This window comes from Tiliqua scincoides, chromosome 13 (genome assembly GCF_035046505.1).
Source record: "Tiliqua scincoides isolate rTilSci1 chromosome 13, rTilSci1.hap2, whole genome shotgun sequence".
Taxonomy (NCBI): domain Eukaryota; kingdom Metazoa; phylum Chordata; class Lepidosauria; order Squamata; family Scincidae; genus Tiliqua; species Tiliqua scincoides.
The window spans coordinates 6,655,576-6,675,233 of record NC_089833.1 but is presented as its reverse complement, the minus strand read 5'-3'; the positions used below and the strand labels follow the sequence as shown (position 1 = coordinate 6,675,233).

The window sequence follows — 19,658 nt, the reverse complement described above, 5'->3', positions numbered from 1 at the left end:
GGTAAGGGCTGTGGCTCTGTGTGGTCCATTCTCCGCCCTCTCTGGTGTCTTGCTGAGCAAGTGCTCTCCCACAAACCACCACTTCGGTGCCAGCTGCAGGTGACCCATTCTGTGCCCTCTGGGGAATCACTTGCTCGGCAAGATGCTGGAAGTGATCGAATGTTATGTTTATGTTTTTTTTCCGAGATCTCACAGGCCGCTTCATGGACCACGGGTTGGGAAGCAGTGGGATGGAGGATGGTCCTCTCCTACTGTGTTGTAGAGTTGGCACTGGATATCACCTGAAGTGAATTTTTTAAGGTGAATTTGAAGTAACCAAGAAACACCAAGTGAAACCAAAAGAATCTCAGGAAGGTTAGAGAAATTTCTCAAGGGGAGAGTGGATCGTCCCGGTCCTGTTCCGATATCATGTAGATCAGTGGCTCCCAACATTTTTTCACTTGCGTACCCCTAGGCAGCCCATTTCCATAAATTGTACCCCTCATATGAGCCCCTCAAGGCATTCTAATACAGACCTGCCTTTTTCCAACATTATTCAATTCTTTTTCAAGTACTCCTAAGGTTCAAGCGAGTACCCTTGGAGGTACGTGTACCCAGGTTGGGAACCGCTGATGTAGATCAAACATACTCTTCTCATTTGGCTAAGACTGGTAGAGTTTAGTAGAGTTCAGCAGGACCTGAAGAGAAGCTTCAGCTTTATCACGAGTCCCTTTTTGGTGGCCACCATCACCAGAACTTCAGGGCTGTAGTCTCTGGTACCATTCTCCCTGCTTCAGTGGATGAGGGGACTCTCTCAGCTTTTTCTTTCTTTCTCCTCCTCACTCACAGGCACCAAGATGGCGCTGAAATTTGTCAACAAGAACAAAACCAAGCTGAAGAACTTCCTCAGGGAGTTCAGCATCACCAATACGCTCTCCTCGAGCCCCTTCATCATCAAGGTCTTCGACGTGGTCTTCGAGACCGAGGACTGCTATGTCTTTGCCCAGGAATACGCTCCCGGCGGAGACCTTTTCGACATCATTCCTCCACAGGTAACTAGGTTGCAGCTTCATCGTCTCTCTGGCCAGACCTTTCAGTCTTCATTCTTGGGCAGCCATTTGCAACCTTTTTCATCTGATGGCACACCCAGAAGGCACTAAGGCCGCAATCCTAACCAAATTTCCAATACTGACTCAAGGGCAATGCAATTCTGAGGTAAGGGAACAAACATTGCCTTACCTTGAGGAGGTCTCTGTGACTGCCCCCCCAACTGCAGGACGCAGTACATGCCCCACTGGCACAGCTACGCCAGTGCTAGAAAGTTGGTTAGGATTGTGCCCTAAGATTGTTAGGGCACATCGTCGGTTTTTGAACAGTTGACAGGGTGTACACCACACTGCCGGAGGGGAGCTCAAATCCCCCAGTAGCCCTACAAATAAATGAACCTCCCCCAAACCCCCGTGACGCACCTGCTGACCATTTGTGGCACACCAGTGCACCATGGCACGGTGGTTGAACATTGCTGTTCTAGGGAGAAAGCAAAGACTTTGTGACCTTTGGAAGTTGAAGGTCACTTCTTAACTTCACTCTCAGGATGTCTCTCCTTGAATGTCATGCAGGAATGGCTAAGTGGTGGCCTGGATCTGACCACCGAAACAATTTATGTGACCTCTGGTAGCACCATTAGGAGACTCATGAAGAACAGGAAGTATAAGATGATGGCATTTCCTGTTGTCCTAGGCATCTCCAAAGGTCCAAACCAACCTAAGTTCTCCGTAAGTCTGCTTAGGGTTTTGGTTTAGCAAGTTTGGCAAAGGACTGAAGGGCTCCAGTAACAAAACTATCCTAAATATTTCTCTCTTTGATCTCCATCTGTGTTGGGAGAGAAATGTCATGGAATAGAGCAAGAGAGGAAGTGTGCGGGAGAGAAGAGAGATGGGCTAGATCTTCCCAGATACTCTACCCCACCACTCTATCCTCCAAACATCCTCTTCTGCTCCATTCCCCTCTTCTTTTTGACATCAGGGAGGAGGAAGATGAACTGCTAGGAAAGGGGGATAGTATTTGACAGGCTGTATCAGCCTCCAGGAGGTCTTGGCTGGCCCTAGCTAAGGGAGATAATTTTTCCCAAAAAACTTCAAACCATTAGTGATTTTATGACTTCTGGAAGGGCTGCTTTGAGGAGTAAGTGGAGGATGGTGGGGCTAATTACCTCATCTTTCACGGGGACTGCCAAAAAACCCCTCTATCATATCTTCCATTCCTTCAGCAAACTCCTCTCGGCTCTGACAGACAACTGTGGGGGTGGGGTGGGTGGGAAGGTCAACTGATATTCCTTTGGAAGCCAGGTTTGTCAAACAGGACACATTCTTAGTGGAACAGACAAAAGAAAATATTCCCAGTATGTCATTAACCCATTTCTGCCCAGCCCACCCGTGTACACATTTGATCCCTGTTGCATATATGCAATGCTAGGCAGAAATGGTTTAGTCTGTGGAACTCCTTGCCACAGGACACGGTGGTGGCATCTGGCCTAGATGCCTTTGAAAGGGAATGGGACAGATTTCTGGAGAAGTCCACCACCTGTTGCAAGCTGAGATGGGTCTGTGCAACCTCCTGGTCCTAGAAATAGGCTATGTCAGAATGCCAGATGCAAGGGAGGGCACCAGGATAAGGTCTCTTGTTATCTGGTGTGCTCCCTGGGGCATTTGGTGGGCTGCTGTGAGATACAGGAAGCTGGACTAGATGGGCCTCTGGCCTGATCCAGTGGGGCTGTTCTTATGTTCTTAACTACAATTCCCAGGAGGCCTTGCAGGTCTCTTGTTATCTGGTGTGCTCCCTGGGGCATTTGGTGGGCCGCTGTGAGATGCAGGAAGCTGGACTAGATGGGCCTATGGCCTGATCCAGTGGGGCTGTTCTTATGTTCTTAACTACAATTCCCAGGAAGCCTTGCAGGTCTCTTGTTATCTGGTGTGCTCCCTGGGGCATTTGGTGGGCCGCTGTGAGATACAGGAAGCTGGACTAGATGGGCCTATGGCCTGATCCAGTGGGGCTGTTCTTATGTTCTTAACTATAATTCCCAGGAGGCCTTGCAGGTCTCTTGTTATCTGGTGTGCTCCCTGGGGCATTTGGTGGGCCGCTGTGAGATGCAGGAAGCTGGACTAGATGGGCCTATGGCCTGATCCAGTGGGGCTGTTCTTATGTTCTTATGCCTTGTGTGCTCTCTGAGGCATCTGGTGGATCACTGTGAGGCACAGGAAGCTGGCCCTTTGGCCTGATCCAGCGGGGCTCCTCTGATGTTCTTATGGTGCCTTAGGTTGCTCACACATGACTTCACAGGCTCTCTTTGTGTCTTCAGGTGGGGCTACCAGAAGACATGGTCAAGCGCTGTGTGCAGCAGCTGGGCCTGGCACTAGATTACATGCACAGCAAGAACTTGGTGCACCGGGACATCAAGCCAGAAAACGTGCTCCTGTTTGACCGCGACTGCCGGCGCGTCAAGCTGGCCGACTTCGGCATGACGCGGAAAGTGGGTTGCCGGGTGAAGCGCATCAGTGGGACCATCCCGTACACAGCGCCTGAGGTTTGCCAGGCTGGCCGGGCAGAGGGCTTCACCGTGGACACCAGTATTGACGTGTGGGCCTTCGGGGTGCTCATCTTCTGCGTGCTCACCGGCAACTTCCCCTGGGAGGCGGCCTCGGCGTCGGACACGTTCTTTGAGGAGTTTGTGAGGTGGCAGAAGGGGCGCCTGGCAGGCCTGCCCTCCCAGTGGCGCCGCTTCACGGACAATGCGCTGCGCATGTTCCAGCGCCTTCTGGCCCTCGACCCAGAGAAACGGTGCCCCGTGAAGGAGGTCTTCTTCTTCATCAAGTACGACCTGATGTCAGAGGTGCGTCGCCGCCCCTCGTACCGCTCCCGCAAGCACACCGGAGACAAGCTCTCTTCTGGCCCTCACCGCCACGAGACGCCCAGCTCCTGTACCCCAACGCCACTCAAGAGGACCATTCTGACTGAAGGCAGCGTCTCCCGGCTGTCTGGTTCGGAGTCCGGCCTGCCCTCCCCAGGGGGAGGGAACAGAACTGACGGGCGTCAGGACAAAGGGAAAGGTCAAATGGTGCTGGCCACAGCCATTGAGATCTGTGTCTGACGAAGGCCCGGTGGGCCCCTCAGTGCCTCCCAGCCTGCAATCGTGATGTCAGCACTGCAGTGTCCTCTCCTGTTTGGGGACAGGGTGCGTGCCGAGAATCCTTTGATTCCGAAAAAGGACCATCTTTCAAAGAGAAGAAAAGGGGAAAAAAAATGTAGATGATTAACATTTGACTCAATAATCCTAAGGATGCGAAAGATCTCTGTGGGTGTCGCTGAGCCTGCTCAGAGAAGGCCATCCTTGTGTAGAAACTAGGATCTGGGAGCCAAGGGACCTGATTTGTTGGCTGCCGGAGAGTACAGAGCATGGCGTGACAATAGAGGATGTTTCGGCGCAGCTGCTCTGTCATCGCCGAGGGGAGGGAGAGCTCCTGCAGCCATGGGGGTTGTGATCGTGGTCTCCTCTAGCCAGTCAGGGGAGCTTCTGTTTTGGGGGTGGGGAGAGGGAACCATTGCCAAGAAATCACAATAGTAGTGGGTGGGTAGTAAACAGAGCAGCAACTGTGACCCTGCACATTCCCGATCTCGTCTGATCTGGGAAGCTAAGCAGGGTCAGGCCTGGTTAGTACTTGGATGGGAGACCGCCTGGGAATACCGGGTGCTGTAGGCTTATACCACAGTCTTTCCAGACTGAAGGTGGCCAACCATCTCCCTATACTGAATACTATCTCCCGATCTTGTCTGATCTCAGAAGCTAAGCAGAGTCAGGCCTGGTTAGTACTTGGATGGGAGACCGCCTGGGAATACTGGGTGCTGTAGGCTTATACCATAGTCTTTCCAGACTGAAGGTTGCCAACCAGTGCGTGGGTGGGGGTGGGGGTGTGTGTGTGGAAAGGAGCCAAAATGAGTCCGGCAGCCTCACTGGTCCGGCCGACAGCTCCTTTGCAGGGTGGGTGGGCTTGCTGGGATCAAGAAACTGGGCAAAGAGACTGTTTTTGGGGGGTTGGTGGTTCCTTCTGAAGGCAGGACAGCGAGGTCTTAGGGGGGGCCCTGTTGCCGGGAGCTCTTGGGTGCATTACGCAACCTTGAGATGGCGCGAAAAATGGCTTCTCCTTGGAGAAGAGGCCGGTGACCTCAGCACGCCAGGGGAGGCCTTGGCGGAGCCTGACTGTTGAATCGACCCCCGTCCCTTTGCTGTCTCCTTGTCCTGACTTCAGGAGGGGCTCTGAGCAATGCTTGAATAGCAGGTGGCAGAGGGGAACAAGCCCCACCTTTTGTGATGGCCCACCAGTGGGCCATATTGGGTGAAAATTAGGAGCAGGAGGGTGGATTTCATGAGGGGCCTCCTACTTTTCCCACCTGTACTCAGGCATGGGCACTGAGGCACCCCCCCCCCCCAAAAAAGAGAAAGATGGCCCAGTTGGCTAAGCCATGGCATTTGGTCCAGACTTGCCCATGGAACTATCTCTTCCTGGTGGGGTGGGGAAGGTCATAGGGGAGTTTCTTACTAGCGCCACCCCAGTGTGACTGAAGGACAGAGTCTGGACAACCGGAGGAACGCCGGGATATCACAGTGCCACCAGGGAAGCCACTGGTGCCACTGATGTAGCAAAGCATCTCCTGTGTCCGTGTGTCTGCTCGTCTTCTGTGGTTGTCCTGTCCACCGTAATTGTCCGCTATGTGGCCATCACCCCCCTCAGGAAGGAGAGATTTACTTTTGCTCCTCGGGTGTCATGACAGGGCTGGACACTCAGGCCTAGCCACAAAGGAGGGCAACGAGGAAGCCATTTTGTGTGCGGCCTCTGGCCCGCATAACCGGAAACACCCACCACGAGATGGTGGAGGGGGGCACACTGTTTGTGGGAGCGCAAGCCGGTTGCCTTGGCCCACTGGGGATCCCAGTATCCCAGACTGAGTTGTCCGGTTGAGCACCAGTTCAATAAGGGGAACGTTTCAGGAGTTAAGACTAGCCTTCCAGTGGCCGAGAGAAGGTGGGAGAGAGGTGACACAGCAATACCCTCTGCCTCAAATGTACGACACCAAGGGCTCATTTCCTATAAACTATCTGGGCTGACTTTTGACCCAGCTTGGGATTCTTGGATGCCTCTGGCAAAGGGGTTGGGGTTCTAGCTGGGGGTTGGATGTGTGGTGGTGGCTGGCCGTTGGTCCCACCATCTTTTTTTAAGCAGGAGCTGAATGGAGGGCAGATCCCCCAAAGCCTCTTGTGGTAAGAAACTGTTTGCATATGGCCGATGCTGCGACAACCCATTGGCCGTGGGGGCTCCGGTCTCCAGCTGGATTTAAAAAAAAAAAAAATCACGGTCAGTCTTGATAGGAAATGGCCAACCATCTGCCCAAAGGTCGTGTCTATCGTCCCTGAGGCCGGGATGCAGGGATGAGGCCAACTTACAATTGGGCACTAGGATGCAGGTCTCTTGTTCTCTTGTGTGCTCCCTGGGGCATTTGGTGGGCTGCTGTGAGATACAGGAAGCTGGACTAGATGGGCCTATGGCCTGATCCAGCGGGGCTGTTCACTACAATTCCCAGGAGGCCTTGCAGGTCTCTTGTTATCTGGTGTGCTCCCTGGGGCATTTGGTGGGCCGTTGTGAGTTACAGGAAGCTAGACTAGATGGGCCTATGGCCTGATCCAGTGGGGCTGTTCTTATGTTCTTAACTACAATTCCCAGGAGGCCTTGCAGGTCTCGTTATCTGGTGTGCTCCCTGGAGCATTTGGTGGGCCACTGTGAGATACAGGAAGCTGGACTAGATGGGCCTATGGCCTGATCCAGCGGGGCTGTTCTTATGTTCTTAATTAACCTAAGGCCAAGGAGGGGTGGTGGGGGTTATTTTTCTGTCCACAACGGGGCTTTTACCAATGAGGTGCCCTCATTTCACCAAGGGCTTAGACCAATCGTGACCTCCCTGAGCTGTTGACTCGATCCCCATCGATCTGTGGGGAGGCCTTCTTTGCCTGTGAATCGTTTCCAGTCGCCCCCTCAAAGCCCTGTCGAATTCGGGGCAGAGAAAGGCGTGTCTTGCACTAGCTCTGGCATGAGGTCGGGTTGGGTTGCGTCCCATCCCTTCTCCCAGGCACTCTCCACCCCAGAGTAGGAGAGAGTGGAACCAGACAGAGAAACCACAGCACCGTTCTTCATCCCCATGGGTGAAATCGGCACCTCCGAACCAGAAGTGGGGTGCCCCAGGGGTGCATGTGGGTTTGTGTGTACGTTTGACCAAGTTCCTCCCTGAAGCTCTGTATTTTCTGCACAAAGGGCTATAATGCTATTTTTGAAGCAACAGCAGTTTACAATACAACAGAGACAACGTGGCCCCCCACCCCACACCATTCTTCCCCCTCCCTGGCTGCCTTTCCCAACTTGGGGAGTCAGGGGGGGCACCACCTGGCAGCTGGTTTTAACCAGTGTTTGTGTGTGCATGTTTGAGTGTGTGTCAAAATCGAGGGTGCGCTTTTTTGTCTAATCCATGCCAACGTGCGCGCCCTTGCCCAGTACGTCGGCAAACGGCAACCCCAGTTGTTCATGAGCATCAGATACGTGCCCAGGTGAACCCCCAACCGCAACCATCGTTGTCTAGCAGACTTCCGGTAACGTTCGGGGAGAGGAGGAGAAGTGTGAGGGACACCACCTAACTGCCTTCTCCACTGCCCTTCAGGCAAGCGCCCCTTTCCGAGGGCCCCAAATAGTACGACCTTCCTTGGCGCGACCCCGGCCGCCACCCTTCACACCTGTCTGTTCCCGCTTGTCGATCCGTCCATCTTGACAGTCTGCGTCTTGAGTCGTCTGTGGGGAGAACACAGCCGTCCCGAGCCCCTCTCTCTGGGCAACGCCCACCCACCTCGTGCGTGGGAGGGCTCGGGGCGGCGGCAAACGCTAGACTTTTTTTTAGAAATAGGCATTGCACAGATTTTAGATGATATTAGCCGCAATCTTCTCCTTTTTGCCTTAGGTTCCAACTGTCCTTGATCTTTTGTGCAATAATGTAGATAAGGATTAAGAACACCGTGTAGACCTTGTTCTCTCTCTTCTTTTTAATTTTTCAGTTGTTGGGGGGGGGAATTGAGGGGCAAGGGTAGGGCATAGGGGGTGGGGGGTGGGGCTGTAGCACACACTTGTGCGTATAAAATACTTTCCACAATCTCGTTCATGGTTGTCTGTCCCTTCGGTTGGCCGTCCACTTTCGGATCCTCCTCCTCCCACATCAGACCTTTTTTTTTTTTTTTTCCCCCCTGTGTTAAGACATGTTACCTCAGTTTCTGTCATGGTTAAGAAGAAGGAACAGTTTTTTTAAAAAAAACAAAAACAAAAATACAAGAAAAATGGTAACAATGAAAAAAAATAAAAAAATAATAATTACGGAAGATGGATTTTGTATGGAAGATTAAGACTTGGAAAAAAAAATAATGAACAAAAATAAGTGGTCATTTCCTGTTGTAGCCTTGAGGCAGTGATGCTTTTCCAACGTGGGGATTGTGGTGAGGTTCGCTCGGCTCAGGGGTGTGCTTGACATGGATGTCGGTGGCATTTCAGTGTCGCTCTATGTCAGTACGGTGACCGAGCAGGCCAAGAGGAAAATGGCGACTGTCCTATTAAGAGGCGGGCTGCTTGGTCCTATCCGACGTCCCCCGTGCCGATGCGGCGGCATTTGCGTCCCCTTGCCGCAGAGAAAGCCCCAGCCGCAACCGCAGCAACGGGACTTGCGCCTGCTCAATCGCTGATGCAAGTTTGAGCGTGTCAACCTGGAAAGGGGGATAGGTATATGGTGTGTCCCACTGCCACGAATCCCTCCCGCTCCTGGGCCCGATCTAGCCCCTTCCTGCCCTCACCCTGCCCCGTTACACCCTCTCCCCACCCCTCCGCTGCTCAGCACGGAGCTTACCTGCTCTCCAGTGCGCATCACGGCCTGCGCTGGTGCCAGCAGGACAGGCCTTCCCACTGGTGTGGCTGACTTTGCTGTTGCAATGTGCTTTACGGTACATTGGCAACAGTCTGCACTGGAGAGTGATGCCACAGGATTTTGTCATTCACATGTACATAGGAGTAAGGCCCAGTGAGCTCAGTGGGACGTCTGAGTAAGCATACATAGGATTGCGCTGTTTACGCTGGCGCAGAATTCATCTGAATGGATGCAGCAGGTCTTCCTTCCATTACAACTGGTCTCTCATCTTGTTCCACACAAGCCTGTTAAAGGGACCAAAGCGGTGCCCCTTATAACCTGTGGCCACCCTCGGCTGAACGACTAGGGTGATTTGACTTCATTTTGTTGGACGGCTTAGGACACAAGGCGAGACTTTCTATCGTGTTTTTTTTTTTTTACGATGTAGCGCAAATCGGTTCTTTTGAAACACCCTGTTTTGTGGTAGTCAATGTTTTGACTCGGGTTGCCACGTCTTGTGTTGGTTTGTTTTTAAATAGGGCTCCCGTCAACATTACACATCACACACGCCATGGGAGCGCATGAACCATCAGTGCGATGGTTCCAAGCTCCAGGAGAAAAAAGGAGCGGGATTGGTCCTGGCTTGCGGGTGTCCCATGTAGATAGAAAGCGGCGAAACGCTGACGTTTTTTGTAAACATTTTAATTTATTAAACCAAATAAAAGTTGGAAATCAAAATACAGAAAGTGGAGAATCTGGCTGCCTTGTGAGGTGGGACTTAAATCTGTTCTAATAACCAGTCCAAAGTCTTGGGGATGGGGGGGGTGATGACACAAATGAGGGTCATAGAGGGCTGCGTAAAGACCACCATCAAAGGGCTGATTTGTTTGGACTGAAAAAGGTTTGGTAATGTGGCTGGAGTTACCCTGCACATGCCTGATCTTGTCTGATCTTGGAAGCTAAGCAGGGTCAGGCCTGGTTAGTACTTGGATGGGAGACCGCCTGGGAATACCGGGTGCTGTAGGCTTCTACCATAGTCTTTCCAGACTGAAGGTTGCCAACCAGTCAGTCTCCAGAACATGAATCAACTGGCCTATTGGTCAATTTTGAAGGACCCATCGCAATCCCTTGGTGCCAGCTTATCCTCTCTCCTCCTCCTGACGCACAGCAATAACAACACATTGTAACGTCTAGAAAAGCCTACAATTCTCTGGTGTGACAGCCCCAATTCTAGAAGCGGTTTTGTCTCCCCAAAGCACTGCTACTGGAATGAGCTGTGCCCATGAAGCACATGGAGGGTACGGGAACTCACCTTTATCGGGGGTGCTTATTGCACCCTTCATCTGGGCTCTTGAGGCTGGTGGCGGTTCTTTGTCCTGTACGAGAGACATTAGGTCGGGCAGACGTCCCCACAGTACGCATTGTGAAAATGTTTTCAGCCACTCAACATTGATCAATAACAGACAGGGAGAGGCCTGTCCCCTCCCCGAACATCCTTGGGGTTATTAGTAGTCCAATCCTATAGAGCAGGGGTGTCCAAACCCCAGCCCTGGGGCCACTTGTGACCCTCAAGGCCTCTCAATGCAGCCCTCAGGGAGTCCACAGTCTCCAATGAGACTCTGGCCCTCTGGACATTTGTTGGAGCCCACACTGGCCCGACACAACTGCTCTCAGCGTGAGTGTGACTGTTTGACCTCTCACGTGAGCTGTGGGATGAGGGCTCCCTCCACTGCTTGTTTCACGTCTGTGATGCAGTAGTGGCAGCAAAGGAAAGGCCAACCTTGCTTTGTGCAAGGCCTTTTATAGGCCTTGAGCTATTGCAAGACCTTCATTCATTAATATAAGTTTCGTCTTTAAAATATTCATTTATGTAAACTTATGTAAATGTATTCAAATTTTAAATGTAAATTATTTCTTTTTTTCCCTGGCCCCCGACACAGAGTCAGAGAGATGATGTGGCCCTCCTGCCAAAAACTTTGGACACCCCTACTATAGAGGAGTGGGCTGTCGGCCAAAGCGCATTACAACAGCGGAATGCACTTTCGCTATTGCAAAAGACCCACCAACCGTGCACAGAGAGTTCTGTTGATGTGCGCATTGCTGCAACAGGCCACAATACTGCCACTGGTTCTCGCTACGTCTGCCGGAACAGATAAGGCAGCAGTGGGGGTGAAACTGGCTGGGGAGGGGGGAGAAATGGTGAGTGAGCTGGCAATGGTATGGGATGGATGTGTGGCAATCATGCACACTGGAGCCTACCCCCGAGGCAGAGGGGACAATGTTGTCCTTCTGATGATTGAAAATGTCACAAGCCGCTTTCTCCAGGGTGCCACCATAAAACCAGACTGTGAACAGAGCCAAAGTATCATTTAAAGAGCACCAGCCCTTGAATCTCTTGAATATGACCCTCCAGTGGATGTTAGTTTTTAGATACATCCATCTATAGACAAACCTCTTATCAGGCAGTGGCTTGTGATGGTGGAAGACTGTTCAACGAGCATATGTACTATGTAGTCTGATAGTGGGTGCACTGAACATTTGATAAGAACTTGCCATGTTCCCACTGGTACAACAGCCATTGCTACTGGGACATTGGTGGGTGTTAGGTCTCCATCCTAGAGTCTAGATTGAGTTTTAGGGTTTAACTCTGGAAGCCTATGTACTATTGACCCATGACCATGTGATCTCTGCATGCTGCCCTGTGCCCAAGATTAGGGGATTGGGCTGCCAGAGGTCAAGGCAGGTGTGATTTCAGCATTTCTGTCTTGACATTAGGCCAAGGGGGGTTATAGATCTGAGTGTCCCCTACCTCCACGGTGTGGATCAGGCCCCATGCAGCTGCTGTCTAGATTTGGTACAAATCATGCAATAAGCATATTGTCTAATTTGGCCCCAGGATACACGATACGTTCACCATGGAGACCAGCATCCCCATGGCTTATCCCATCATCTCCTCACCTGTCACAAGGTGTACAAACCCACCATTTGACACAGAAGAATCAGGTTGAGGTTTTCCCCTCTCCTGGTCTGTGGTAGCTTTAGTGGCTGCTGGAAGTCAGATGAGTAACTCAGAGCCATGGTTCAGCTTCACAAGCCGAGTCTGGGTACGCATTCCAGTGAGGGACAGAGAACTGACGGACCTAAAGAACGACATATGTAAGTAAGGGAAGCCAGGGCAGAACTTCGATGCCCAAGAAGAAGGCTTGCAAATGGCTTACCATGCAGACATTCATGAAGCTCGGACACAATCCACTGGTCAGTTCTTCTGCACAAACCATGCTCCTTCCACCTCACAGTCATCTCAGTGGTGACTGTGCAGGAGAATTCCTTGTGAAATGTGCTTGATGGGTCAGCTCCCCAGGCCCTTCCTCTCAACTATGCCCCCAAGCTGCCACCTCACCCTACCTCATAACAGGACCGGGTTCTGGGGAGGAGGGGGAACGGCCCTGATCTCTGGAGCGAGTGAGCTTGTTAGAAACATCACCACACTGGAGAAGCATCTCTGCCTCACTTCGATCGTGTTGTGACTTAGCCTTGTGAAATGGTCGGATGTCGTTTGCAACGGTCTTGTACTTTACTCCTGCAAGGAGAGGGAGGGAGAGGGCGGGGGCGTAGTGACGGCACCCCCAGGGATGAGAAACGTCTGCCCACTCCTTCCTGGAGGAGAGAATTGTAAAGCGATGGAAACTATCACCGTCCCGAGCAGAAGTGCAGAACAAGCGTTTGTAAATATTCGGGAATTCTCTCGATTTGTGCAAAAGGAGGTTTTTCAATGTTATTTAATTAATTCTATATTGCAGACAATTGCTACAAAATAAATAAAAAAAAACGGGGGTTGGAAAAAAAAATGACATCTGTGTATGTGTGAATCTTTCACAGTCCTTAGGTGGGAAAAGATGCTGTTGGGAAGGGTAGGGGTGGGGGGGGAGAGAAAGAATGGGCCGGTTATTCCCCTCCCCAGACACGCCGTTAGGCCATTACGGAGCTGTGTATTTCAGAGAAGCCAAATATGGCTGGGTCAGAAAGCTGGCATAGGTTGCCATGTCAGACCCCCCCCCCCCCCAAAAAAAATAGGGTTGAAAAGAACCATATGGTGGCATTAATTAATTAATTAATTAATTAATCAAATTTTTACACCACCCTTCATCTAGGGAGCTCAGGGTGGCCCCTCCCCAACTTTTTTCCTTACAACAACCCTGTGAGGTAGATGAGGCTGAGAGTGACTGGCCCAAGGTCACCCAGGAAGCTTTCTGGCTGAGCTTTGAAACCTGGATCTTCCAGGTCTGACTCCAAAACCAGAAACACGACATCATGCTTGCTCTCAATATCCCACCTTCCCATGGAGTTCACAGTGGCAGTTGTTGGTTCCCCTGCGCATTCCTGATCTTGGAAGCTAAGCAGGGTCAGGCCTGGTTAGTACTTGGATGGGAGACCGCCTGGGAATGCCGGGTGCTGTAGGCTTATACCATAGTCTTTCCAGACTGAAGGTTGCCAACCATCTCCCTATACTGAACACTATCTCCTGATCTTGTCTGATCTCGGAAGCTAAGCAGGGTCAGGCCTGGTTAGTACTTGGATGGGAGACCGCCTGGGAATGCTGGGTGCTGTAGGCTTATACCATAGTCTTTCCATGCCTGATCTCGTCTGATCTCGGAAGCTAAGCAGGGTCAGGCCTGGTTAGTACTTGGATGGGAGACCGCCTGGGAATACCGGGTGCTGTAGGCTTATACCATAGTCTTTCCATGCCTGATCTCGTCTGATCTCGGAAGCTAAGCAGGGTCAGGCCTGGTTAGTACTTGGATGGGAGACCGCCTGGGAATACCGGGTGCTGTAGGCTTATACCATAGTCTTTCCATGCCTGATCTCGTCTGATCTCGGAAGCTAAGCAGGGTCAGGCCTGGTTAGTACTTGGATGGGAGACCTCCTGGGAATACCAGGTGCTTGAGGCTTATACCATAGTCTTTCGAGACTGAAGGTTGCCAACCGTTTGTTGGTTCCCGGGTTGGTCTCCCATTCAGGCACTGGCCAGATCTCGACCTGCTGAACTTAGTATTGCCCCAGGTGTTGCCCCAATCACCAGAAAGTCTTGCGCTGGCCCCAGTTTTAACTGACCCCATTCGTGCTTCTGGGGCCAGGGAATGGGTACCTGGGTCGAAGGCTGCCATTTCCAGTGAGCCTTGTGATTGCCTGGGATTAAAAAATCCTTCCCGCCGCCACACAGCATGTACATTGCAAGAGCTTTGATGTGCACTCAAGGCTGCATCCTGGGCGGTACAGCTGCACCAGCGTGCCGGGAGAGAGTGTGCACACTGGTTCCCGACACGGCCGCTCATTAATATGGATGCCCGTTGGCTCTTGATCCCGTCCTCGCCTTGTGACAGCCGAGCCGATTCTACCAGGAACGGCAAGGGCCGAGAAAGGCTTTGGGCGATACCGCAAGCAGAGCGCGAGGGAGAGCCTACAAAACCGCCAGTGTGCAGAGACACAGATGTGTGCAGTCTCTGGAGCATCCGTCGTTGGGAGGGAGAGGCAAAGCCCCAGTTCTAGTCAGGAGGAAGTATGATGGACTTCAGGGTGGGCTTGGGTAGGCCCGGCCGATCACAGTATTTTAACAGCATCCCTCATCCTATTATCTTGGGGTCTTGGTATTTAACAGTTTACTTATTTTAAAAATGCCGTTTCAGTGTGCAACACACACAAACACATACACAAGTAGACAATGTCGGGGTGTGTGTCATCTCAGTTATTTATCGCATGTTTTGGGTTGTGTCTTGGCCAGAGCACTGGAGGCTGAATGAGAGCTTAAGAACATAAGAACATAAGAACAGCCCCACTGGATCAGGCCACAGGCCCATCTAGTCCAGCTTCCTGTATCTCACAGCGGCCCACCCAATGCCCCAGGGAGCACACCAGATAACAAGAGACCTCATCCTGGTGCCCTCCCTTGCATCTGGCATTCTGACATAACCCATTTCTAAAATCAGGAGGTTGTGCATACACATCATGGCTTGTACCCCATAATGGATTTTTCCTCCAGAAACTTGTCCAATCCCCTTTTAAAGGCGTCTAGGCTAGACGCCATCACCACATCCTGTGGCAAGGAGTTCCACAGACCGACCACACGCTGAGTAAAGAAATATTTTCTTTGTCTGTCCTAACCTGCCCAACACTCAATTTTAGTGGATGTCCCCTGGTTCTGGTATTATGTGAGAGTGTAAAGAGCATCTCCCTATCCACTCTGTCCATTCCCTGCATAATTTTGTATGTCTGAATCATGTCCCCCCTCAAGCGTCTCTTTTCTAGGCTGAAGAGGCCCAAACGCTGTAGCCTTTCCTCATAAGGAAGGTGCCCCAGCCCCGTAATCATCTTAGTCGCTCTGTTTTGCACCTTCTCCATTTCCACTATGTCTTTTTTGAGATGCGGCGACCAGAACTGGACACAGTACTCCAGGTGTGGCCTTACCATCGATTTGTACAACGGCATTATAATACTAGCCGTTTTGTTCTCAATACCCTTCCTAATGATCCCAAGCATAGAATTGGCCTTCTTCACTGCCGCCGCACATTGGGTCGACACTTTCATCGACCTGTCCACCACCACCCCAAGATCTCTCTCCTGATCTGTCACAGACAGCTCAGAACCCATCAGCCTATATCTAAAGTTTTGATTTTTTGCCCCAATGTGCATGACTTTACACTTACTGACATTGAAGCGCATCTGCCATTTTGCTGCCCATTCTGCCAGTCTGGAGAGTCTGGAGCTTGTGAGCAATAATACCAGCATTCATCTCGTATATTGAATCAAGAATGAGTCTTTTGGCATTGATCCTTTTGTGTAACTCTATCATGCATACATTTGTGTGTGTGTGGGGGGGGGGTCCATGTGCACTATGTATGGCCCACAGATGAAATTTGTGTGTGGGCAAGTTCCTAGATCAGAACTAGGAGTTCGATCCTATGCATGTCTACTCAGAAGAAAAGTTCCATTATAGACAATGGGGCTTACTGCCAGGTCAGTGGCTATAGTAGTGGGTCTTAGTCCTGCTCAGTCAGCAGTGGTTCTCATCACCGGGACCCACTTTTTAGAATGAGAATCTGTCAGGACCTACCAGAAGTGATGTCATGACCGGAAGTGACATCATCAAGCAGGACAATTTTTCACAATCCTAGGCTGCACATGCCTGATCTTCTCTGATCTTGGAAGCTAAGCAGGGTCAGGCCTGGTTAGTACTTGGATGGGAGACCGCTTGGGAATACCAGGTACCTGTTGGCTTATACCATAGTCTTTCGAGACTGAAGGTTGCCAACCATCTCCCTATACTGAACACTATCTCCCGATCTTGTCTGATCTCAGAAGCTAAGCAGGGTCAGGCCTGGTTAGTACTTGGATGGGAGACCACTTGGGAATACCGGGTGCTTTAGGCTTATACCATAGTCTTTCGAGACTGAAGGTTGCCAGCCAAGGCTGCAATCCTATCCAGGAGGAAGACCCATTGACTATCATTGCTAAAAGCGCCTTCATAGTAGCCTGTTAAACGTACAAATCTGTGACATTCCCCCAAATGCATCGCATACCAGGGTAGCATCAAGTCTAATATATTAAAAATAAAATATTGAAATGAATGGGCTCCCACCCGAAATTGGCTCGCGCCCCACACAGTGGGTCCCTACCCACAGTTTGAAAAACACTGGTCTTTAGCCACAGTCTCTTAGCCACTGTGCTACATTAGCTCTGATTGAAGGTTCCTTCTTCATAAGAGAAGATGTATTGTGGGATGCGTTGTGGGAAAGCCCTTCCCAATGCCTTTTCCTATGGCTGAGTCTCTCTCTCTCTCTCGCTCTCTCTCTCTCTCTCTCTCTCTCTCTCACACACACACACACACAGAGAGAGAGAGAGAGAGAGAGAGAGAGAGAGAGAGAGAGAACACACCTCGTAACAGGGTCAAGAGATGGACACTGACTGTATTCCAGCCACGTTTTGCCAGGCTAATTTCAATTTCCTGGTAATTATGCAAATGAGTGTGGATTTAATTAAGGGCACATTTCATTAAAATCTTCTTGGGAGATTGAAGGAGCGGGATGAGGTTGACGAGGGGAGAGAAAGAGGGCGGCCGCGGTGTTGTCACAGCCCAGGGAAATAGCTGACAGCAGGTGCGACGTTGTCTAGTGTTTCCTGCAAGAGCCCAGTTAGTGTGCCATTAAATGCACGGCAGTGGTGGAAATTTCCTCCCCACCCCCCCAGTGTAGCTGTAGTGGCAGGCAGTGCAGAAAGCTGCACTTAGATTAAAGCTGTGAGATGCAAACCAGCTGAGTCTACACCTTTGCTATGGTCTTTGTTCTTTCTCTCTCATCCACACAACCCCACAAACCCATCACTACCTCTGACCTCATCTATTTTGGCATCCCTTGATCCCCACTTTGCTGCGTGTGCTTCGGTAGCAGTCATCTTCCCCCATCGTCCGCCACAGCTATGGTAGGAAGCGATAACAGCACGGCTTTGATAGGGTACTCAGCCTCTCTCTCTCTCTCTCTCTCTCTCTCATACTTGTGTCCCTTTGCTGCTGCCTGCCGGTCATTTAATCACCTCGAACATCAATCACCGTGGGTAGGTTCATACTTATGGCAACTGCTGCACGAGTGACCCTTGAGCACATGGAAGTTGCTGGCAGGCTTCCCACCAGGCCCCGCTCCAGTTGGGGCAATGTTTCTGAGGACTTGGAACCCCCCCATGTGGCTTTCTAAAAATGCAACAGTAAGGAAGGCTGTGAGATCACTAGCTTGTCCAAAATGAGACTGTTTCTCCAGCTCTTTTGCTCAAGTGGGCAAGTTCAGTCTCAGGTCCTGCCCCACTACAAATCTTTTCCCATTTTTGGAGGCCTTGGGACAGCCACAGATTGTGACACTACCAGGCCCCTCTTAGAAAACTCTGGTTTTGGATGCACCTGACCCAGCAACCCTGATGTGCAAGGTTGTGGCTGTTCACAAAGTGTGGTGGGCTTGCCCCTCTTGTACACAGAGCCCTGGCAGAAATGCTGGTGATCGTCAATGAAGCATCAGTGAGACTGTTTGGCAGACATTAGCCAGGCAAATGGTTGGTTGGCAACCTTCAGTCTCGAAATACTATGGTATAAGCCTTCAGTACCCGGTATTCCCAGGCGGTCTCCCATCCCAGTACTAACCAGGCCTGACCCTGCTTAGCTTCCAAGATCAGACAAGATCGGGCATGGAAAGACTATGGTATAAGCCTACAGCACCCGGTATTCCCAGGCGGTCTCCCATCCAAGTACTAACCAGGCCTGACCCTGCTTAGCTTCCGAGATCAGACGAGATCAGGCATGTGTACGCCACACGCATACTTCCAATCAACAGAGTGCCCTGAACACAACAAGGCTAGTTCTGGATCAGACCAAAGGCCTTTCCGGTCCAACATTCTGCTTCCCATCCAGATGTTTCCAGCAGGTCAACAAGGGGAGATCAAAAAAGAAAAAAAAGGAAGGTCCTGCCATCACTTCCCAGCATTGCCACAGAACCAGATGCCATTGAACCCAGTGGTAACATGTCGCCATCATGACTAGTAGCCATTGGTAGACTTGTCCTCCATGGCTTGAGCTGATCAAGCTTATAATTGTCTCCATTGACTGGCAGACGTCTGTCCAATCCCACTTTGCAAAATGGGTCCCATAATGGCATGAGAATGGCCTTTTCTGCAGCGACAGGATCACTGCACCCTGGACAACTGTGACAAATGAATCCCAATACTGGACATTTGTGTCTCAGACATTTATGTCCCAATATAGGTATATTTATATTAGATATACTTTTTTATTTTCAACACACAAAGGTAGAGTTATGGTTAGGGCTGGGATAAGAGGCTTAGGATATATAACATGGGGTTTGCTGCCCAGTTATAGTTGTTGTTGTTGGCAACCTTCAGTCTCGAAAGACTCTGGTATCGCGCTCTGAATGGTGGTTCTGGAACAGCGTCTAGTGTGGCTGAAAAGGCCAATCCGGGAGTGACAATCCCTTCCACACCGGGAGCAAGTGCAGTCTGTCCCTGGTCTGTCTCCCTGGATGTGGGCCTTCCTTCTTTGCCTCTTTGCCTCAGACTGTTGGCCAAGGGTCTCTTCAAACTGGGAAAGGCCATGCTGCACAGCCTGCCTCCAAGCGGGCCACTCAGAGGCCAGGGTTTCCCACCTGTTGAGGTCCACTCCTAAGGCCTTCAGATCCCTCTTGCAGAATCCCAGTTATAGTGGGATGCAAATAACCAGGACCCTCCACCCCCAAAAGACGCAAATGTCCAGGGACTCGATTCGACCGGGAAGCATTTAACCAGGACACAATCATCCCAGAGGCAAAGTACCCTTTAGTACCCTAGTACCCTTTCCTGCTTGTCTACCTGAAGAAAGAAAAAAGCAGCAAAGGTTGAGAAATGGGTTCTCTCTCTGTCTGCAAACCGGCCACCTTAAGTTGGACACCATCTATGGGAAACCTGGTGCCACCAAGCTGTTCTGTGCAAGATGCAAGGAAACGTAGGGTTGACCCACACAGCCCCGACCTGTGGGGAGGCACTCGGAAGGCTGTGGCCGATCTGATTAGGGCACTGGAGCAGGCACTGTGGGCGAAAGGATTTGATGGACGCAAGTCCACGCCTGCTTGCCCTTGTCTCGGCATGACTCTGCAGGGCCGTGGCTTTTCACCGAG

At 51.1% G+C, this 19,658-nt stretch overlaps 2 protein-coding genes across 2 annotated transcripts in view; one reads left to right on the top strand and one right to left on the bottom strand.

The window, feature by feature from the left end:
* SBK1 (SH3 domain binding kinase 1) overlaps window positions 1-4,126 on the top strand; it is a 64,885-nt gene extending 60,759 nt beyond the window's left edge. The window contains exons 3-4 of the mRNA XM_066609412.1: window positions 829-1,031; window positions 3,338-4,126. Coding sequence (XP_066465509.1) covers window positions 829-1,031; window positions 3,338-4,126 — 992 coding nt within the window. The remainder of the gene's footprint in view (window positions 1-828; window positions 1,032-3,337) is intronic.
* A 3,607-nt stretch (window positions 4,127-7,733) lies between these two features.
* The window catches only part of DNAAF8 (dynein axonemal assembly factor 8), a 136,463-nt gene continuing 124,538 nt past the window's right edge, over window positions 7,734-19,658 (bottom strand). The window contains exons 25-27 of the mRNA XM_066640818.1: window positions 12,364-12,538; window positions 8,632-8,821; window positions 7,734-7,865 (exon numbers count right to left, since the gene is read on the bottom strand). Of these exons, the coding sequence (XP_066496915.1) occupies window positions 7,734-7,865; window positions 8,632-8,821; window positions 12,364-12,538 (497 nt within the window). The remainder of the gene's footprint in view (window positions 7,866-8,631; window positions 8,822-12,363; window positions 12,539-19,658) is intronic.